Source organism: Pteronotus mesoamericanus, unplaced genomic scaffold, assembly GCF_021234165.1.
Source record: "Pteronotus mesoamericanus isolate MK-2021 breed Mesoamerican mustached bat unplaced genomic scaffold, CSHL_Meso_final contig_56, whole genome shotgun sequence".
NCBI lineage: Eukaryota > Metazoa > Chordata > Mammalia > Chiroptera > Mormoopidae > Pteronotus > Pteronotus mesoamericanus.
This window is the reverse complement of record NW_026555201.1, coordinates 23,977,244-24,001,140: the sequence shown is the minus strand read 5'-3', so window position 1 is coordinate 24,001,140 and position 23,897 is coordinate 23,977,244. Positions and strand designations below refer to the sequence as shown.

At 36.7% G+C, this 23,897-nt stretch overlaps 1 protein-coding gene and 1 pseudogene across 1 annotated transcript; both read left to right on the top strand.

The window, feature by feature from the left end:
* The first annotated feature begins 2,272 nt into the window (after positions 1–2,272).
* LOC129075740 (ADP-ribosylation factor-like protein 15) lies at positions 2,273–2,908 on the top strand (annotated as a pseudogene).
* Positions 2,909–9,165: 6,257 nt separating this feature from the next.
* Positions 9,166–22,061, top strand: TSPAN19 (tetraspanin 19). Its single transcript, XM_054579833.1, has 8 exons — positions 9,166–9,231; positions 9,319–9,391; positions 13,511–13,635; positions 14,768–14,842; positions 17,274–17,384; positions 19,346–19,489; positions 20,429–20,512; positions 21,993–22,061. The coding sequence occupies exons 1-8, from the start codon at positions 9,166–9,168 to the stop codon at positions 22,059–22,061; spliced, it is 747 nt and encodes a 248-aa protein (XP_054435808.1).
* Positions 22,062–23,897: the final 1,836 nt, after the last annotated feature.

Genomic DNA, 23,897 nt, shown 5'->3' with positions numbered 1-23,897 from the left:
TTTTGCCCAGTCAGGCCAGTCATGGGTACCGTCCTTCAGAAGAAAAAGAACAGAAGTCCAGAGCTCGGCTAGGCAGGCCTCTCGCTGTTCCCAGCACCATCATCTGTGTTGCTGCCATCTCCAGTTCTGAATTCAGAACCATGTGGCACCTTCTCAGGGCCCATTAGCAAGAGTCCTTTCTCCCCTTTCCTTCCCACTAGATCTTTGCATTGTTCCCCTGGCCCTGGAGCAAACCCTCTCTGAGCTCTCATGTGCACTGGCTGTAATGGAGAGCTGCTCTGCATGGCTGCTACATCTTGCTTTCCTGCTTCCTAAGCCATGTAGTCAAGGGAGCCTCCGCCCCTCCACTCCCCAAACCACATGTTCAAAAGCCTCTAGTGTGGCTGCCGCACCTGGGTTTAAATACTGGTGCGAATCTTCCCTCTTGATCCCATTTCCAACTTTCTCAGCAGATGTTTTAACCAGGGGCGCTACCTCCCAGTTACATCCTGGATTTAAGTTATACAAACCTTCCTGGTTAGCCTTGCTGATATGCAAAATAACCATTTTTGTATCTGAGGTATGAAGCTATCCTGCTGTTACTGACATGCAAAATGACTCTCAATGGTCCTGCTCTCTGTCTCCCATCCCCCATGGCAGCCTGCCTTGTGGTGGGGAGAGTATATCCTATATTTTTCTTGGACACCCCAAGTTATGGACCCCGTGACAGGAACCCCCTTTAGGGGGAGCCTGGCTGCACGTCATTACAATAATATTTTTAATAAGCAACCTAAAGGATTGGATTCTTAGACCACAGCTTTTCTTTTTCCACTTAAAGACTCTCCCAAACCTTCAGGTTCCCACTCTAATCCTCTTTGTGCTTTCTCTCTGCAGCCGCCATGACCGCCTACTTCAGAGTCCATCACTTTCCCACAGTCCCCATCCCATTTCCCATTCTCATGCCCACCTCCCATGTAATAACCTTACTATTTCTATGCTATATGTGGTATAATGAGATTAATAGCTAACATTTAACCAAGTACTTGGTTAGGTGCTTTACGAAGATAAGCTCATTTAATTTTCACAGCACTCCTTTGAGGTACGTGCTATTTATAATGGAAATTTACAGACGATGGCTTACAAGGAGGGGGCCCCCCAAAAAATAGAATTATCTTCTGACAGGCAGGCCCCTTGTAGTACAGGCTTCCCCTGCTAGGTGAGTGTTCTAGGAATCCACCTGTATCAGTGCAGCAACTGGTGGTGTTGTGAGAGGCTGCTTTCAACTTCAGTGAATTTTTTCTGAAGACCCTTTGAACGCTTTTGCCCATTTCATGATGGGTGATTTACAAGCACACCTGCCCACACTGCACTGAGCATTCAGCAGGTTTCGATGAAAAACAGTCCCCACCCTTCCTATTCACCTGATCTTACACCAAGCAACTTTTTTGTGTTTCCCTGCATGAAAAAAGTCCTCGAAGGGAAACATTTTGCCGATGTGGAAGAGGTGAAACAAAAAACAACAGAAGCACTAAAAGGCATCAAAATCAATGAGTTCAAAAACTGTTTTGAGCAGTGGAAAAAACATTTCGATAGGTGTATTGCATCCAATGGAGAGTCCTTTGAAGGTGACTGAAGTTTAAACATGTAAGGATAAACACATTTTTTATAAATAAATTCCCTTCTTTTTGGGTCCCCCCTCATATATGGTTTTATATCTCTGGGTTTGAATCTCAGTACTACCACATATTAACTGGGTGATCTCAAGCAAGTTATTTTACCTTTCTGAGCATCTTTCCTCATTGGTAATTCTGGGAGTAATAGCATATTCGTGCCGAATTTGCAAAATTTTGACAGTCAAGAGAATCAATTTAAACAGCACATGGTAGGATATGGAATAGTGCCAATCATTTACATATTTAAGGTCTACAAACCTGGGTTCAAGCTTCATCTTGGCCACTAACACCCCTGTGCTGGCGATTCTCCTTCCTATTATATCCTTCATATTCTCGAATTGTTCCGAAGCCATCTTGCAGTTTAGATCACATTCATTTCTTACGAACTAGTGCTTTAGCTTTGCAAATTATCTCTCTGTTTTAGGTTTCTTTCCTAATTTGACTTCCACACTGATGACAGATGACAAAGACAGGTTCCCACTTGTCTTCAGAAAATAAAAGCAGAGCGGCATTTGGCTGTTTTCCTGGTGGCTGGCTTTGGAAAGGCTGCTTGTGCTCGCAGCCCAAGTTGCTGCTTTTTTTTCCGGGTTCTGAGCCTTTCTGGAGGCTTTAGGTGCTGGATGAGTGATCTCCGGGTAGCTGAGGCCTTTCTGTACATGCATTTTCTGTATTTTCGAGCACTGTGCTGCAAGGGACCGCCAGCCCCTCAGCCGGATTAGGACCATGTGTGCGTAGGACTCATGGGCTCCCGCAAGAGCAGTCTGCTGTCCAGGCTCTGCAGGGAGAGCCCAGAGCACGTGTGTTGACCACAGGCTTTATTGTAAAAGCAGTGCTGTTCCAGAATGCCATCCTGAACGTCAAAGGAACTTGGAGGGGCTGATCAGATCCGGAAATATTGAAGTCACTACCTTCAAGGTTCCCAAGGGGTGATCTTTGTGTTACCGCGTCCTCATAAGGTGACTTAGAAATGGACAGAAAGGAGCTAGCTGCACTTGGCTCTGCCGCACCCACGGTTGTGCACTCTGCCCTCCCTAGTCCTGGCCAATCATCAGCACAAGAGGGCTGCCCGCTCAGTGCAAGAGGTCAAAAAATAATTTGAACTTGAACCCTGACCCATGGAAAACTGGATTCTGCAGCCCTGCTTGCTGGACAATGTCGATGCTCTGAAAGACAACTTCTGCCGGCTGATAAATTCGATAGAAGAATGAGACCAAGACGCCTTAATATCTCTGACTCTCATCTCTCTGTTCAAGTGAATATTCTGTACATAGGTTGAATTATCATCGACATTAACGTCAAGTACACACTACTGAGAGAATTTATTCTCTGTTTAATGCTAATTCTCTTCACTGCATATCTCTTCCTTCTGTTGTCTAAGCTCCTCTTCTGTCCTGTGGCTAAGATGGACCGCACTCAGGGCTCACGGAGATCCAATTCCTTGGTGAAGGACCCGGGAAACTCAGAACTCTGACCCATCTTCCCTAATCACCTCTTAGGGTGGGGTGTTGTGTGAGTGGGGGCCCCCAGAGTATGTACACCATTTCCAAGATCTCTTGGGGGCCTTATTTTATTTTATCATATTGTATTTTTTAGTTTTTTGTATACTGGGCTTACAGATTATGGGAGAAAAATGAGCACCAAAACTTCAGCTAATTTTCTCATCAGAAAGGAATACCCCGCCATGCTAAAATTAACTTTGAAGAACGTTAAGGACAAGCTGCCTCATGTTCCTGTCATTACATCTGAAGTCTCCCTGCCTCCCCTCTTTGAGGAGCAAACACATTGCTTGAGCTTTTGGGAAGAGTTAGCAGAAAGCTAGGCCGAATGCTTCGTCCCCGATGACAGTTTCATGAAGGCTGCCAATATTTTTTCAATGGACAGATTATCTTGCATAAAGTCATAGGTATCTTTTTCTAAAAATCTTATGTCTGATTAAAATAGAAAAAAATAATTTTTTAAATGATAGCTAAAATTTGAAAAAGCCAAATGAAGTCTAGTTCACACCAGCTAAGGTTTAAGTGCACATGGATTTGACAAAGACAGAGCCATCCGTATTTCAGTCATGAAGTGCTAATGTAGCTAATGGAGCCTGTTGGCATATCCTTCTAGCCTTGAAAGGTCTATCTGGAATTCTTTTACAAACCTCTGTTTTCAGGGGTTTCCATATACTTGGGCTTCAACAAGTAAATAATTTTAGGGCCCAAATTCAACCTTTGGGATGAATTTTTTCATTTAACTTAAATAATAAAATTACATAGAGATAAATGTACAGTTTTACTGGAGTTTGGCTCCTTTGACCTTTTTTAAATCAGGAATAATCTATGGATATTGAGGTTTATGGTTGAAATACTCTTTGAGGCATTTTACAGATGTTTTAACCACTTAAAATACTAAGTGGCCTGATAGAAAACTGCTCCCTTCACCTGAGCAATAAAAACATCTTTTCCATTTTTAGGTGTCCCGGCTGATTCCCAAATCCCACAGCCTCACGCTGTGTTATAGCATGGTGTAATACCTGGTCATTCTCCAAGAGACATGCCATTTAACTATTGCTTTTGTGGTTTCATCTCGTAGGTGGATTTTAATGAAATTGTTACCTTTGAGACAATAAACCCTTGTTTAAGCTTTTTTTTTTTTTTAATTGAATGGATCAAAAAGATTCCTAGGCACTTTTATCGACAGCCTTCTTGACTATTTTTACATGGTGTAATCGGTTAGCACCACAAAACTTTTATTCCGATGACCAGTTACACAATTCCTGCTTTCATTTTGGCCTGCCGAGCTCATCTCTATGACAAATACATGATTATCGGGCAAAAAAAAAAGTAGAGAGAAAAGCAGATTCTTCACAAAGCATTCGTGATCCTTCACAGTCTGTGCTTCTCTAGCCTTATCTTTCATCTCTGCCACTCTGACCCATGGCCCCGTGCCCTTAGCTGTCTAGCTTATGGTCTGTCTGTCTTGAAAACTTCCCACCTCTACCCCATGTTTGTCTAACTGCCTTAATCATTTTGCAAGGATCACCTCAAATTCATCTCCTCTTTGAAATGTCCCAGCTCTTTTTATTTCTTGTCCCCCAACCCCAACACAATTCAGAGTTGGCCACAGGTTTTAATATTTATTCATTTTTGTGTTCCCATCTCTTGGCACTTAGAAGGAACATAAAAACAATAATAAAAGTAATTACAGTATTATTTAATTAGTAGAAAATTACACTATGATAGATTAATTTTTGTAAATGATCCTTCCCTATGGCATTTATGCTATTATAATATACCTCTGCTGTTGGGCTATTAGTTATCTAATCAGAAAATGAACAAGAGAACTACTAAACTACGCGACAGCATGGATGGAACTGGAGAGCATTATGCTAAGCGAAATAAGCCAGGGAGCGAAAGACAAATACCATGTGATCTCACCCATAAGTGGAACCTAACCAACAATACAAAGATGCAAGGAAAAAAAGACCAGCAACACTGAAAGGAAAAGAAACCAACAAAGACAAGCGGGAAGGAGGAGGCGGGGGCAGGGAAAAGGAAGGGAAGGGGAAAGTCAAGGAACATAGAGCAAGGTCTCATGGACAAAACCAAAGGGGAAGAGCTGAGGGAGGGAAGGAGGGAGGGGGCATGGGAAAGTGGTGGGGGGAAGGCAGAGACAAATGTATTTGAAAGAATAAAAAATAAAAAAATAAAAGAAAATGAACAAGAGAAATACCACACCAGTACTTTGATGAAGTTAATAACAAATCATTTGTCTACAGCAAAAGAAAATACTGATCTTCCATACTACAAATATTTAAATAAGAACTGTACCGACTTGTTGTGTACATTTGTGTTTGCACATCTACAGTTTCATTGATGTTGTTTCTAGTACATGGGGCTTGAGGCTGAGGCTGAAAAGATCATTACATGACCATCTCCTCTGACCATTCTGTGCAAACATGGCTGTGGGCTTCCTTGACTTGTTGCTTAGACACTCTGTTTTCTGTGTTCCCTTTCATTGGAACCCCTTGTTATGGTCAGAATGTTTGTGTGCCCCCCAAATTTACGTTGGAATCCTTACCCCCAACGTGTTAGAAAATGGGATCTTTAAGAGGTGATTAGGTCATGCGATGCATTCCTCATAAATGGGATTGGTGTCGTTATAAAATAGATCACACACTGCACTCTACCCCCTTTCACCATGTGAGGGTGCAAGAAGTTTGAAACCTGGAAGAGGGATCTCACCCATCCATACTGGAACCCTGATTTGATGTCCAAACTCCAAAGCGATGAGAAATAAATTTCTGTTGTTTATAACCCTCTTAGTCTGTTGTACTTTGTCATAGGAGACCAAAGAGACTAAAACACTACTATTTTGAGGTCACCATAATATCTTCTTTACTAAATTGGCTTACTCTGGGAATACTAAATTCTCAGTCTTTTTGACTGCTATATCATGTAACACCATTTTAGAAATTTCTTCTTCTATTGGTTTCTATGAGATCATGTTTTGATTATGTTCTTATTTTGCAAACATCTGCTTTAAAAAACCAAGTACCTGGTTACATCATTGTCCTCTTGCCTCATGCTTCTACTTCTGCTCATTGTATCTCTAGTCACTCCCTTTTCTCTTTCATTCATGACTGTGACGTCACCTCTCTACGGGTTAGCTCTTGCCACCCATTTTCCTGCAATCCATTTCCAGTGCTTAACCACAAAGACACCTTCTACTCATTCAAACTCAATTACGAAGTATTAAACTTATGAGACTTACAAATTGTTTTCAAACAATTTTCCTATTTCCAGTGAATATCATTATTCTTTTATTTTTCCCATACTACAGGAATCCTTCTGATCATCTTAGAATCTTTTCTGTGGTAGAGAAAATGTGCACTGTTCCCAGACCTCTTTTTCTCCCTCTAATTATCTTTCATAATGCTCTTTCCTAACCGTCAGGCAGTTTGTCTGGCTTGCCCACCCTAATTCACGTTTTTTCCCCTTCATTTTGGACAATAGCTGCCTGTACTTTCAACTGTGCATGGACAAGAGACTAAGTCTGTGCCAGTGGAATATGAGCAGAAGAGAAAATGTGCAGCTCTCTCCTTACTTGTTTAAGAGATGTTTACCTGAGTTTACTCATCATATTTTCTTTCCTACTGGCTATAAATTATAACACCTTGAGCAGATTTGGGAGCGAGACCCAGGTTCTTAAGATATTTCCTAGAAGAGAACCAATTACTCTCCTTGGACTGGGAAAAACGTTTTTATTTTAATATTTGGTTCCTTTGATAAAACATTTCTCTTTGATTCTAACCTGCTAATCATTACCAAATCAACAATCAAGTGTATGCCTTAGTAACTGTGAGAAATTGTAACAGTGGTGAATTATAACGCACCCCACCATTCTTTTGACAGTGTTTCTGTAAATGCTGACTCTGACTAATAAGTAATTTGTAAATAAATAGCATGTTTGTATAAGAATGCTAGGAACTAACTTCAAAAGATACATACTCCAACCTTCAGTCATACCAGCTCTGGGAGATTTGCTGACCTTCAACCATAAAACCAGATGACAAAAACCAGGATGACACAAACCAGGGTGACACAAACTAGGATGACACATGCTAGACCATCTTGCTAGACCATAAGAACGCTTGACGATTTGCAAGGTCCTTATCAGGGAGGACTGTGCTGGCCTACCCATACAGAAATTGTCAGCCCCCTCCCCTTGATCTCCTTGTTCTTTCCCTCTCCCTCCTTATCAAAACCCCTGCCTGCACTGAGAAGCTAAAATTGGCTTTGAGGCAAGAGTCCCCTGTCTTCTCAGGGGACTGACAATTGAATAAACCACTTTCCTTCTCTTCAGCACCTGTCCCAGGGGTCTGGCTTTCCTTGCAGCTGGTAGGGGGACCTGCATTTGGTTACATAGTCAGCATTTCACACCAGAGTTAACACAGAGCAACCTCATTCATTAGTCCCCTTTCTTTTTCTTATTTGCAAATGGAGACCAAGACTTTGGGGCTAACCTCTCCTTCTGCCTCTAGAAGAGGATCACAATCTTCTAATATGCTGGATGAAGTATAATTGATGCCAAAAAATAGATTACATTTTAGGGAGAAACAAAAATCAGGCAGTCTTTCCAGCTGAGTGTTCCATCCAAACAGGCCTGGTACTGGAGAAACCCAGGAGGAATAAGACGAGAGGACAGCAATTGGGGAAACGTAAGGAGAGCAAGAGAGTTCAAAGCAGAGGACGCAAGGCAAAACCTGGAGAGACTGCTTAAACTGTGAAGAAGAACCTTGGAAGATTTTAGAAGGAATGTTTCCTTGGATCGGGGTAGAGAGGGAACTGTGTGAACACTAACCTAGACATCTCGTATTTCTCCGCTTCCAAAGCATTCTTCATTTTAACAAATAGATTGGTTTCTTCCTAACTAGGCAGAAATAGCTTCAAATTATTTTTATTAAATATTTCATCATATCTAGTGGTCACTGTATGTATTAAAACATTGTAAACTACAATTTTTTTATGCTGCTAACTAGAATTAAAGCAATGAAGGAAAGTACCCAGGAAAACTTAAAGCATTGATATGTAATAAAGCAATAAAAACCAATAGGATGTTGATTTTTCCATAGAGGTTTTAGGAAAATTGGTTCCCTGGAAAATAGTGTTTAATTAAAACAACCTTAAGTTAGTTCCTTTCTTAATATTGTGTGCCCTAAACTATAGACTAGTTAAATAATCTCATTCATTGAACAAATGTCTGTTGAATACCTACTGTATGTGGTATACAAGACCTATCCCCTCATTTAAAGACCTCAGAGACTACATAGGAAGAAAGACATGTCAAGGAGAAAATAGTTAAAAAATTGAGGCAATGGCAAGACTTCAAGGAAGAGCTGACTTTATTCTGGGAACAAGTAAGGGCATGAAGAACTGAAGGGATGTTTTCCAAGAAGGAGAAAAGTATGGTAAGACTAGAAACTATATAATATTTTACTTCCTGAAAACTGCAGGAAGCTGAGTAAGGTAGCTATTGACATGTTATACAAATGCCCTATTGGTCTCAACTGCCTAGCCAAGATAGGCAAACAGAGAAGGATAGGTACTGCTTTTAGATTCAATATATCCTTATATTTGAGAGAGCAGAGGAGAAAGTTACATTGCCCACTTGTAAAAGAAGAAAAATGTAAAAATAACTCTGGTTGATTTCGTTCAGTGGATTGAGTGCCAGCCTGAAAGCCAAAGGCTGCCAGTTCGATTCCCAGTCAGGGCACATGCCTAGGTTGTAGGCACGGCCCCCAGTAGGAGGCATGCAAGAGGCAGCCACACATTGATGTTTCTCTCCCTCTCTTTCTACTCCCTTACCCTCTGCCTAAAAATAAATAAATTTTTTTTTAAAGAAAGAAAAGTGTAAAAATAAACAACATTAGAAGGCGGAATCATTTCAAGTTGTTAGTTACTATGGCGAGTGTTTATAGTAAAAATTGTGGTTATCTTTTCAGAATCATCAGTTTCTGGAGAGGAAAAGAATGTTGAGGAGAAGCAAACTATTAATTTTAAAATACTTTCTTCATCTCATTAATGGAGCTTTCTTGGTAAGACTTCAAAATTATTTAGAAAATGTAATGCATTTTCATATTTTTATTGGCAATTACTAAAAATCACATTGACTTTTTTTGCAGATTCTTGGACTTTTACTCATGGGATTTAGTGTATGGCTTTTATTAGATAGAAATAATTTTTTCTCTGGTCTAGGTATGTATCTATTTTCCTTTTTCACTCTGAATGAAAACAAAGCCATTTCATTTTAAACAAGTGAATGCATGAGTTATTCAGCAGGTGGCAGTATTTCTCTAAAATTCAGTTTCTCCACTGAAGGTCTTTGTCAGTTGGTTTTAGAAACATCTTATTAAATGACAGGACTTAAATCTAAGACCGTAAAGAAGAAAGAGATTTGGGGGAGAGAAACCTAGAAACTTTGGACAAGAGAGATGAGAGAAATGGAAGATTTTTATTATTCTGCTAACTCTGGACCTTTATAAATCTGTAAACTTCAAAAGATAATGAAGAGCAATATAGATTCACTGCCCAAGATAAATAATCTCTTTTAAAATTCAGTTACCAGTAAATGCCGTTTCTTTCTGATTTGGGCCTGGCATTATGGCTCCCGCAAAGAAGAGTGGCAAGAAGGAATAAAATACATTCCCTATATCAACAACTTAAATGTCCATCAATGAATAAATATTTAAAGAAGATATGATAGATATGTATACACACACGTATATAAATAATATTTCAGCCATGAGAAAGAAGGGAACCTTGCTATTTGTGACACAATGGGTGGACTTTGAAAGTATTATGCTGAGTGATATAAAGCAGACAGAGAAGGACAAGTACTCTTTGATATTACTTATATGTGGAATCTGAAAAAAACTAACTTTGTAAAAACAGATTAGAATGGTGGTTATCAGGGGTTAAGTGGTGGAGAACTGGAGATGTGTTGTTTAAGGGTACGAACTTATGATTACTAGATAAGTAAGTTCTGACGATTTTATGCACAACATAGTAATTATAGTCAACAACATAGTATTATAAACTTCAAAGTTACTAAGAGACTAAATCTTAACTATTCTCAACACAAAAAGAAATGATAAATATGAGACAGGCTAAAGGTGTTAGCTATCACTGCTATAGAAATCATGTTATAATATATAAATTTATCAAGCCAACACATTTTACACTTTAAACTTACACAATGTCTTATGCCAATTTTATCTCAATACACATATTTCCCATAGAATTTTGAATTTAAGGTTAAAAGACTCTAGGATTAGCCTCACCCCAGGTAGCCAAGATAGCGAGACAGAATTGAGCACAGCAGCAGCTGGTCCAGAGGAAAAAGTGAGAGGAGTCAGATTCCAGAGAGAGAGAGATAAGAGAGAGACATCATGCAACTCTGATTTTTGCAAGGCCCAAATGCATCTCCATATTTTTCCCAGTGTGGTGGTACAGATATTTTTTGCATGTGTCCAGGATTTATTAAATTTTTAATATATAATGTTTTTATTTGTATATATTTATTTAAATATATTTAAAATATTTTCTAAATATGAATAAAAGAATACATTTAACTTTATTTTTTTTTTAATTTTTAAATCTTTACATTGTCCTTATTTTACCATATCATGATATGCTATGGTCACCATGGACTGAAGTTCAATAGCCTAAGTATTATTTTGATATAAATATCAGTGGTTGGCAGGCAAGAAGCCACATCTGGAGCACTCAATGGCCATATGTGGCTATTGGGCATTGGGTACCTTATTGAACAGTGGAGATATAGAACTTTCCCTTTATTTCAGTAAGTTCTACTGAATAGCACTGTTAATCATTAACTATACAGCAAAAGCATGTGCTATAGAGCCAACCTATGTCTTAGTGGATATCAAGTAAGAAAAAAATATATTTATAAGAAAAATAAAGATAAATGAAATGGTTTAATATGTAATACAGTGCTACAAAATATTGACTAATTTAGCTAAACTTCAGCTATTCTAAGTGCTTAGAACCTTTATTCTCTTCACTTTGTATACTTTTGTATACTTTGCTTATGGGAAAATACTCATGATGTTTGAGTGCATTCGGGGTTTGTTCAGAGAAAATGGGTATGTGGACCTTTCTATCTCCCTTTCCCCCCAATAAAGACATAGTAACTTCCACTTTTGTAGTATTGACTGCGTCAGACACTGGGCTGAGGACTTCTCATACAATATCTAATTTAATAATGTAGTAACTCGTGTGCAGTAAGTCATTTTCTTTTCTCTTTTCCCCTTGATTTTGGACATGACAGATAATTCTCATTAATCCTCATGTTCTTTTTTATGAATAACCTCCTGCCAAGGTATTTAGAAACTTATCCTTTAAGATTTTTTCCAAACAAAATGGATATTTAATGTAACAAACTAGAGTGAGATTGCTGAGTCATTCAGGAACCCAGGTTCTTTCTATATCGTTACTGTGCAATTTCCTAAAGCTGTCCTTGATTGCCAGGTGGACACTGGCTCAACACCAAGTTTACTTTCTAGGCTGTGAGATGCGGAAAAGAGTAGAAAGCAAGTGATTTTCTCTTTTAAAGAGGGAAGGCTAAAGTTGTACCCATTACTCATGTATTAATACTTAGTGAAATTTCACTTAAGGTTTCAAGATGTGGAACTGAAAATAACTAGTTTGGGGCAAGAAGTGTTGGGCCGTCCCCTCTTTTTTTATCCCATCATTCAATTAATTTACCTCTTTTGAAAGTATTCTGCCTTGATCTCTCCATTTGTAATAACACCATACCACCTAAAGTCCCATCTATCCTTTACCACTGTAATAGCCCCCAATAGACTTGTGCCTGATCTCCTTTCTCAGTCTTCTTCCAAGTGCTACTGAAGTAATTAATTTAACAGGCAAATTTAACCATGTAACATTAAAACCTTTCTCTGGCTCTCCATTGCCATTATTTATTCAAATGACAAATACATTTATAGAGCATCTTCTACATGTTGGGCACTATCCCATGAGCTGAGAATACAGTAATATATGAGAAAGATAAAGGTCCTGCCCTCATGAAATTTAATTCCAGTGAGGAGGACTAGAAAACACCATACAAAGTGCCCATAATTTGGCCCCTGTAAATATTTCCAGTCTACCAGCCTCCTATTGTAAGCAGCAGCAAAGCAGAGCTTCCTACACACAATGTGCTGTTCTGAGTCCCCAGATGCTTCTACTACTCCACTGTAGATATTTCTAATTATCATTTAAAGCCTAAGCTCAGGAGTTACCTTCTCCAATAATCTTGACTGTCTACCAGGGTTGTCCCATCTTTTGGTGTCTCTGGACCGCACTGGAAGAAGGAGAGTTGTCTTGGGCCACACGTAAAATATATTGCAACACATAATCAGAAAAAAAATCTCATAATGTTTTAAGCAAATTTACGATTTTGTGTTGGGCCACATTCATAGCCATCCTGGTGGGCATGTGGTCCATGGGCCATGGGTTGGACATCCCTAGACACTCCAAAATCCTCCCCCTACTGTAGTAGGTGTTCTTGTACCCAAACATGTGCTGGTAAATGTTTAACTGGTGTTGGATTGGAGAGTTTTGATTTACGGTGTTTGTTGACTTCTATGGTTTAACTACTCCCACGATGGCCAACTTTAGTCAGTGTGAATTGAGCTGGCTTTTATATTTTACAAAAAAATTAATGGTTGCCTTTTATGAGCCAGAGCAAACTCTGCTCCAGCACACCACTGCCTCTCCCATAGAACTTAGGGCATATTTAATATATTTTTTCTTCTTGCTTTTAAACTAACATTTACTGAGCACTTAGTGTTCTACAGTCTGTGCCATAGCATTAAACAGTTAGCCTACTGAATATATATAATCCTCTAGCACAGACTGCTTAATCTAGATGTGGAGAGAATAAAATATAGCTTTAATTGGGCCATATTAGCAATAAACCCAGGGTAACTTAACCTATACATTTTAGTCACTTAAAAACTTCTTGAGGAATGAATAAATACATAAATATTTGGATACACATTAGTTGTAGAAGAGTTCACCTTAGGGGAAAAAAAGTGGTCTTTTATGGAAGACAACAAAGACAAGGTAAAGGTGAAGAGATCTTCTGAAACTGAAGAAATTCTCCATGATGTCATTAAAGGAAGAAATGATGTTTTTTCAAGTAAGAGGGTCTAAAATAAACTTTCAAAAAAGAGAGAGAGAATCCTAGTGTTTAGCAACAGCTGTTTAGGAATAATTTAGATTGCTGCATTTATTACTAAATGGAAAACAAATATTATTTAATAATAAGTTATTTTATAATTTCTACAGATGAAAATAATCACTTGATAGCATATATTTTCAGAATTTTGGTTGGAACTGGATCAGCTATTGTTTTTCTTTGCCTCTTGGGTTATTTGGGAATTCACAATGAAATCAGATGGCTCCTAATTCTGGTATGTATTTCACTTCAACAGCATGAATGTGTATCTTCGCTTTTGAGTGTCCAAGTCACAGAAATGAGTTGAATGATTTATGTTATCAAAGCATAGCTGTACAGTATGCTCTTGGGCATAAGACAAATGAAGCACCCCGTTCCAAGAAAGTGTTCTAGGTAGAATTTTCTTATGGAGATTTCCATGGATCAAATCTGCACCTCAGCACTCACACAATTACATATTAATTTTTAGCACAAAGTCAATATGAATCCACCTTCAAAGGTGAACAACAATTAACCAAACTTAAGAATATGAAAACTAATATCAGAATAAAGTATATTAAAGTCAATGAGCATTATAGCTCAGCAAGCAAAAGAAAATATGTCCTATAGTCAGCGCCTTTTCTCCTTGTGTGCATGCCATATAAGGAAGCTATCTTATAACTGAGATCTCAATTTATCATTTAACAAAGACAGATGCAACTGCTGACTCTAGCTTCTGACTAGTACTCTCTCTATCCCAATGCATGTTATATAAAAAGATAAATTATGATCGGGAAAATAGACCTAACATGAGCAACTTACCATACTTGTGGAAGGTATGGACCACAATTCACCACATTAAGTGGAATATAGTTTTTAACATTTCTTTTAAATATAATTAATTTTAATTTACACACACTGTACTACCAAGAAGATAAGAAATTTAATGGCAGTCATTGTGTCTTGCTAAATAGAAAGCAAAGATACTTACCTTTTATGTAGCACTAACCATCTGGGTGGTCACTCTGGATACTGAGTTTTAGTCTACACTTGTCAAGGGAACTGACTAATTAAATTTCCTCCTGTGTCAGTTTTAAATCTGAATGAAGACAGTATAAACACCAACTCCATTATACTGGATAATCTGTGAGCATTTCAGGAAGTACTATCACTTCCTTCTATTTTACACTTAACCAAATGTTCACTGATATTTTTTTTTTTGCTTTTTTTCTTCTAATAATTCACTCATGTATATGAGAACAGGAAACTTTAGCAATACCTATGCATATTTTAAGACTGAATATTTCATCTGATGTACTTTGCCATCATTGAAGCATCTAAAAAATATGTTAGAAGCACAGCTGTTATCTCTTTTTCTTTTGTTTCAGTATGCAGTGCTGTTAATGTGGGCCTGTGGCGCTCAGGTTGCACTCTCAGCACTCATCTTCACAAAGAAAGAGGAGGTATGGAAAGATCATCCTTTTATTGGAAATCTAAAGAAAATTTGGTACCTTAGATTATTGAGACCCAACAGCCTATACTAAAAGCTAAAGATAAATGTCTTTGGGGGAAATAAAAAGTCAATGAAAGTACTTGAATTCTATACAGAAAGAGGCCAGGTATCAGACTGGAAGACTGGGTTTGGTATTGGAAGACTTACTCTGTTTGTAGAAGATTAAGAATGTTACAAATAACAAAGAATGTGAGGGAAGAGGAGAAGGTGAGGTGTGTGGGAGGTACACAATTGGCCCTGGGCTGCCCGGGCCACCACTGCTGACCCAGGCACTTTACTACGTTCTATTCTTATAAAGAAATAGCTTTTACCTTGCACTAATTTGAAATTTGCAGTTTTATCAAGATGGACTGAATAATTAATGGGTTTTGCAGAGGTATGGCCATGAGTAATATAGTTAAATTAATTAGGTAAGTTCAATATAGCACATAATAAATTGCCTGAAAAAATTTTTTGTAACAAAACCTACCTATTACAATCTATGGTTACTTTCAATCCTCTGTGAAATGTCCGTTTCCATACAATCAAGGTCTGTCTTTGGATCATGGGAGATTGTCCTGTAGTGAAAAGAGCATGGACTTGAAGTCATAAAATTTGCATATGACTAGATACCTAGCAGCCCAAAGCCTACATCTTCATCTGTGCAGTATGGTTAATGCCTACTTACCTTACAGAGTTATCATTAACTGACAATTTACAAAGTTCTTGTCATAGAGTAGCTATATAAGAACCCTCTTACTTCCCTTTATTAACTTAAAGCGGGCCCCTGACTAATTCCTCTGCTTCCTAGCATTCAAATTCTCTCTATGTGTAAACCCCTAATTGCCAAACTCCAACAGAATCTTTCTATATAACACCCACTGCCCTCCAACTCTATTTGCTCTCTTGTACTTAGCATCTGTCCTGAGTATCTAACGACCCAGGGCCTGGCATTTGTAGCTAAAATTTCTTCTCTCTACATCCAGAATGTGTGTGTGTGCAGCAGGTAAGCCCTGTAAAGCTGCCTTGGTGGCAAAGCACCAGGTCTCAATTCATCAGCTTCTAACTTTTGGAACTAGTGGTAAAACCTGAATATAATACCTAAAGACCCTTAACACATAAGTGTAATTTATCAATGTCACCCATGTTTACTAGTAAGTGTTATCACATACTCCTATCTACTTTAATAATAACAATCATTTAATAATAACCACCGTATACCAGAGACTGTGATAAGCACTTCCCAGGCATTATATTGCTGATCCTCCCAACAACCCCGAGATGCATTGTTAGTCCTACTTTCTAGAACAGGAAATTGAGGCTTTGTAAGCAAAAAAATACTTGCTTAAATATATCATGGCCAAATGACAGAGCCTGGTTTCAAACTCGCTCATCCGAGAGATAACAGCTTTGTTTATATTGATTTGTCATCTAATCTACAAAGTTGATTAAGCTCTTATGAGCTTCTAAAGCTCTTATGTCATTAACAGTGCCTAACTCAGTGTGGGAGATGCACTAGGGCTTCAATGGATGCCACCAAATTGAATATGTGTGAGGGAATTTTATTTATATTGTGGTCACACAGATTATTTATGAAACTCATTGTACTCTTACGTACTAAGGGGAGATTCGTAAGCCATTTGGATCTCCCAAATAATGCATACTTACCTTAGAGGGCAAATGAGAACAGGAGTCTGTCCTCTCCCTGCAACACTATAAAATGGAAAAATTTCATTTTCTGTTCTAAATATAAATTAACTTAGAGAATAAGCTAGAAAACTTATAGCTCTAAATAACACTTTATATTATTCTAATCTTTAATATATTAAAGCATAGGTACATAAGTAACTCATAAGGGTTTACAGGTGTTTTAATTATTATGGTATTCCCACCAGTTATTTAGTTTTCATTATTTAAAGACAGCATAAAACAATGAAAAGTCATTAGACTAGAATTTAAATAAACCATATTTAGAAGTCTCAGCTCCTCTTCCTTATTCCTGTAAACAAAGCAAATAATTAAATTCTCTGAATATCTGTCTCCTTAGTTATAACATGGAAAGAGTATCTCTACTTTCTAACTTTTGACATCTTATGAGGACCAAATTAGGAGTCAGTTATAGAAGTCCTATTAACATTTTCTTGAGGGTAAGAGCTAGAATTTTTTTTTATTCCAATATGTTAATGTTTGTTTATTTTTTTATTGTTCAATTAGTTGTCTCCATTACTTTTGAATGCTAAAGACCAAGTACATGAACACTGACATTGCTAAAAATAGTTATAAGGGAGAAAAAAATGCATTTAGACATAAGCAGAAATCAACAAACTGACTTTAAATATTCCTTTAAGAGAAGGCAAGAAAAGTTTCCATCCAAATTTCACTTTTAATACAATTTTCAACAGGTTCGCCAAGCATGGCATGATGAAATGGATTTAGTCATTTCTCAGTACGGGTCTAAAGATGTGCCTGAAGACATACCTAAGTGGACAACTCTGAATGCTTTACAGAAAACAGTAAGACAAATAAACACAAAACTAAAACTAACGCACTGTAGGGTAGGGAGCAATATAGGAAAGTGTAGGAGATAGGAAAAGAGGAATGAGATGTTCTCATAGTTGTTCCAAAAAAACTGGGTATAATTGCATTGTCCAGACTTAGAGATCTTAGGTTTATCTTCCTTTTGGAACTTGTAGTTCATTTTCTGATTTAATCGACGTGCATTTTAACTTGGTTTCCTTATAAAAGTGTTGGTGGTCTTCTGCCAAGGAGAATCATCTGTCCTTCTGCACCGTGAGAAATAAGTCTGAGCACAGTCCCTGCTGGCTGGCGGCAGAGCAACATGATGGTTCCCATTTGAGCCTGAATATTGGGATTGCCACACAGTAGCTTTGTGAACCTGGATAAGTAATTTTCTTAACTTCACTCTTCATGTTAGTAGAATGGGCAGAATAACCCCTACCTCTTGTTGGCAGGAATAAGTGAAGTAATATAGAGAACATTGAGAAAGCCTTGAATCTGGGACATAGGAAGCAATTAATACTTATTAGTTAACATTGCTAAGATTATTATTTAACAGTTCAGGTCTTTCTGGGCAGGGAACGAAATTGGTATGGTCAGCCAAATAATTTACAGGAACAGACCAGCATCTCGAACAGAGTGCTTGATAAAGAAAAGAACAAACATTTACATAGCACCAGACCTTTTTGTAAGTGCTTTGCATATATTAACTCATTTAATTCTCCAAAAAAAGATATCAAACTATTATTCTCATTTTATATATGAAAGGCAGAGATATTCAGTAACCGAGCTAGTGTTATCCAGCTAATAAGTGGAAGAGCTAAGATTCAATCCCAGATAATCTAGCACTAGATTTTGTATTCTTAACTATTACACTAGATGCTTCACATAGAAATAATTCATTATTTTAGTACATTTACTAACCAAAATGCATTTTAGAAGTATTGAAATGTAATTATAAATGTTTTCTCTAAGGTATGTGATCTTGCATGCATTGCCTTTTCAGATTGTATTAGAACTGAAATCTTTTTCTTTGGGTCATAAACGGATAAGTAGGAAAATATTCTATGTATGACATTACTATAATTAATGGGAACCAAGCTTACAGCTCCTATCCATGAATATAATTGATATAATATATGTAGTTTTGATTGGTTGAACTAAATTTTAATATCCAAACTCTGAAGCTGTATTTCAGTCATTCAGCATTTCCCAAAAAGGCCAAGATTGTTGGTACATGTTATGACCTACGCAGGATTGATGTTATAACTTTCAGTAACAAGTTTGGAAAACAAATATTTATTCCAACATTCTCTTATTTTCTAGATGTCAAATATATGAGCTGTTGCTTTTACATTTTCCCAACTCAACTTGATAGAATTGGAAATGAGATTTTTTTTAGATGTTTAACTATCTCCATGACTATTTTTCTTATTGTCTTTTTTGGTTCTTTGTTGCAATTTTTTACACAATACAAAACTGAAAGTTAATATCTCACCTTAATTCTAAAGAAAGTAGATATAACCCTGAATCTCTTTATGTATATTAAACATATATGGCAGAGTATTGAGGATAAATATAATGATAACTGCTACAGTTAGGAGGAAGATATGCCCAAAGTGATTCTCTCGTCTATGTTTTGGCCTTAAGCATGGTTTATAGCTTTAGTAAATCAAGCGTATCTTTCATCCTGGGTTCCTATAAATAAATTCAGATATAACAATTTCAGCCAAATATAGCCCACTTATGTAGTGGAGATCTTTACTTCTGGTTAGCATCAACAATAGCAGCAACAAAGTAATACACAAATAGAAATGTACTTATTTTTTTTATTCACTATATTTTAATGGAGAATAAGTTGATAAATTCATCATAAAAACACTACTGTGAATGGGAATTATGTAGTTAACTGCATTTTTAATATTTTATTTTATAATTCCTAGAATCTTTTTTCTAGTTGCAGTGTTGCGGCCAACACAATTACACAGATTGGATAAAGAATAAGAATAAAGAAAATTCAGAACAGATACCATGTTCTTGCACAAATTCTACAATAAGAGATTGGTTTTGTGATGAGCCACTGAATGCAACTTACCTAGAGGTAAAAATAAGTCAAAGCTGTTGCAAGTATTTGCAGTACCTTATTTTTGCAAGTTGATTTAGAATTGTGAGCAAATTTTTATATAATACCAATGTTATTTATAGTGAATAAGTTCTTAAGTAACTTCGCTCAATTGAACTCATATTTAGGTGAATGCAGTATTATCTCAGGTATATAATAAATAAACAAACTTTCTGGAAGCATGTGACCTAAGCGCCCCTAGAACTGAGGATACCATCAACCTGTCCCCCCAACCCTCCCTCCCAAATCTGTGCAGAGGAAGGAGGCACTATTGGGAACTCTCTGGTATTCAGGACTGGTAGGAGAGCCGCCATACCAGTATTAAAGAGTTGTGAGGATTGGCAAAAACTGAAGGGAGGGCACTTCAGCCATAACAGAGGTGGTATTTAGATAAATTTGGCAGAAGCAAGAGTACAGGTTCACCTGGAGCAACTGCTATTCACAGGTATGGAATATTGACAAACTAGGGATTTCCATTGCAAGAATTTGTTATACTTTGTATAGTTTATATGCTAATGTTATTCTAATTTTAAGATGTACCCTTTAATTATGTAATTTATTTATAGATTAATACAGCATTGCTTTTTTAAAAAACTCATCCTTTTGGGCATTAATCATTTTAGGCAGTAGTACATACCCTGTGGAATTACAATTGTTTGCCCAAAATCAAATACCTCTCAAGACAATCAATTTCTGATTTTAAATGCATTACATTTTAGGACTTTAAAAGTAGTAACCAAGGTGTTCTGCTATCATATCAAACTATCAGGACTAATAAATTCAGTCTCCAGTTAGACATTGAGTTGCTTTTTAGACTTTGGTAAATTTTGAATTTTTATGTCTCTTTTTCTTATTAATAGAATTATGTATGAAACCATGTGCATCTCCAAGTCATTCTAAGTAACTTCCTTTCCTTAGGGTTGTGAAAATAAAATCATCACATGGTATCAAGCTAATGTTTTAATGTTAATTGGGATTAACTTTGGACTTTTGGTTTCAGAGGTAAGCTTTTGCTCCTATTTTTAAAGGTAAAAAATATTAAGTATAAGTGGTATTAAGAATAAACTGCAGAACAACCAGCCAGAGACCTAATCTGAAAAGTTAATCCAATGGGAGCCAAGATCTTGAGATTATCATCACCAAGAGAGGTACAGGTCTAGCTGAAGATGATACCCCTAAATCAACCAAATTCGTAGAGCCTGTTAATAAGTGGCAGGTATCATATAATTTCACTGATTTATAATTTGTGATATGAAAAATAAATACTTTCTATCTCACATGGTAACAGTACCATTTTGGCAAGTTGGCAAACTTCTGAAATCCAGGCAGATATTTTGACACTAGTACCTCTATTTACTCATAGACTCCATTCATTCACTCATTCATTCACTCATTCATTTATTTATTCATTCATTCATTCAGTAAATTTGAAGGGTGGAGAATATCTACAGTGGTTCAGGTACTATACTAGATATTAGAAGTACAGTGGGAAGCAAAATAGATATATCTCATGACCTTCAGGGTACCAACTGCAGAGTTGAGATTCAGAAGCAAGACTTCATTTTCTAGTTTCAGTGACAATTGATGAAAGCCAGTGAAGGCTCTGGTTTCAAGAAAACTGTGAGTGGATAGATTATTACAGTGCAGATTATAATATCGGAATGTATAATATATAATGCGTAGTTTGGACAAAGCAAGATACTGAATTTAGTTTTCTATCCATCCACAAATGCACTGATTTCCATAAATCATCTTCATCTGGTGACAGTTTCAGTCTCCAAATGATGGTAAACCAAGATACCCCTTTTTTTTGTTTATTTCTATTGTTTGCGCTATTACAGATGTCCCCATTTTCTCCCCCTTTGCTCACCTCCATCCAGCCTTCACCACCCTTTACCTCAGGCCATCAGCACACTGTTGTCTGTATCTATGGGTTATGCATATATGTTCTTTGGAAGATGAAGCGGTTAGCCAAGACATTTAATAAGCATTAATATAGTTATTTTGAAATGCTTTTGAGTTCATGCTGAGAAGTTGAAGACAAGACCGAGGAGGGATGATATCTGTAATCCATGTTACTATCTACCTTTTACACACCACTTATCATGATCTTCTGCTATAAAGAGTCAGTTTTGTACACTTGATGATATGGTTAGAAAAATGGTGAACAATAACAACAACAAAAAAAAAGATTAGCAGTTCATCAAGACAGCTAGCCCAATGATAGCCCATGTTATTAAATAGAACAGTCTATTCCTTAGTCCCCTTTATAAATGAACTTGGTGATAACTCAGTTACTTTAGAGACTCACTCCACAGACTTCTCATTCACAATCATATGTACCTTACTCTGAAAATTCTCAACCTAATTAATCCCTTTTCTCTTAGCAGTTTGCATTTTGGTAGTTACATAGTAAGCACTACCTTTACAAATTATTCTTACTGATTACATATTGAGCTCTTTTTATTTCCTTTTCTTCCAGGTTTTGCAAGTCTTATTAACTGTCTCTTTCTTCAGACATATCAAGAATAGAATATATGCAGAAATGTGATCTTTGGATTTTAATTTGTTCAGAAGAAACCAGCTAATTCTCAAAATAGTTACATTGTAGCCCTGACTGCTGTGGCTCAGTTGGTTGGGTGGTGTTCTGCAAAACAAAAGGTTGCTGGTTCAGTTCCTGGTGAGGGCACATGCCTGGGTTGTGGGTTCGGTCCCCTGCCGGGGTATGTACGAGCAGCAACCAATCAATGTTTCTCTCTCACATCGATATTTCTCTCCCTCTCTTTCTCCCTCTGTTCCCATTTCTATAAAAATAAATATATAAAATCCTTTTTTAAAATAATAATCACATTGTATTCTTTCATTCCAGAAAAAGTTCTGAATTACATTAATAAATTTAGGACTTACTAAAGTCATTGGTTTTATGTAGCATAACATTATTGAAATTATATCTCTCCATGAAATATTTATTAATTTGGTTTTTCAAAATATACTGCAGTTCAGAACTCTACCTTGACATATTTTCTGAATTCATAAGATATCACCACATATATTGAGTTCAAAATGTGATAAAGTACCACCATATGTTTTGAGCTTCTTAGGTAGAAAAAAATACCTATAAGATGTTCATAAACTACTAATTAATTGAGCAATTATAACATGTACCTTACATTTGCAAGTTTTAAGAAAATGACAGTGACTTTTAAGAGATTTAAAATCTTCATGATACCTATACTGAATTAATCTTTTATTTCTTCTGATAATACTTACAAGTGAGTAATAAACTTAACATTATAGAGATTTGGCTATAACTTTGGTGGAAATAATAAAATATTAAAATAACAATGAATGTGTAACTATGGCAGAAAAATTTATGCCAAATGATTACTGATTCTCATACTCTTTACTTACTCATTTTCTTCTCTCTTTCCTTAAATTTTCTTCAATGTGTGCATGCAGTTTTCTGAAGGACACAAAAATAACCTAGCTGTTCTACTTTCATTACAATGATATTGTGAGAACAGAAAAAAGTCCTTTGAAAATTTTTTTAAAAAGTACTATACAGATGTGAGGTATTATCATATCATTGTTGCCTGTATAGCAAAAGCTGTCTTTATCTTGAGAAAATGAAGAAAAGATAGAATAGTTGTAGATCCTTCATTGCTCCTACCTCTATAGAATGCTCAGTCTCGTCTGTGGCCATACCACCCTGAACGTGCCCGATCTCATCTGATCTCAGAAGCTAAGCAGGATTGGGCCTGGTTAGTACTTGGATGGGAGAAGGCTCTATTTCATTTAATAATTCAACCACATCTCTTTTCATCTATCTATTCAGTACATTGCAGATTTTAGAAACCTGTAGAGTTTTCTCAAGTCAGCAAAAAAGAAAATAGAATACCTATTTTTTCAAAAATGAACTGTAAGTAGACATCCCTTATATTCTCTAAGGAAAATTTTCTTGGAATTTAAAGTTCATTTTCAAATTCCTACTTTCTTTAAAATATGCCCCAAGAACACTGATAGCAAAAATCTCTCTTCTACCTGGGAGTTGAACTTATTGGTAATTAAATAAAGATTATAGATTGATTACACATATTTGTTTTTTCATCAAGGAAACAAAAAGTGTTCTCTAAATACTACATTGCCTATTTTAAGTTAATACAGTTAATTCACAAAGTATCTGCACCATTGAATGTATCTCCTTTATGGTTGTTGGGAATATTGTCTGAAGGATGCCAGTTTACACCTTTAATAAAATAAAGACTTGTTGGGTAAGATAAAACAGAGTAGATCAGAATAATCTCTTTTTAGACCTTTAAAAAATTTTTGTGATAGAAAACCTAGTAAATTCTGGAAATCAATCTAGATCAAAAGTGAACCATTCAAT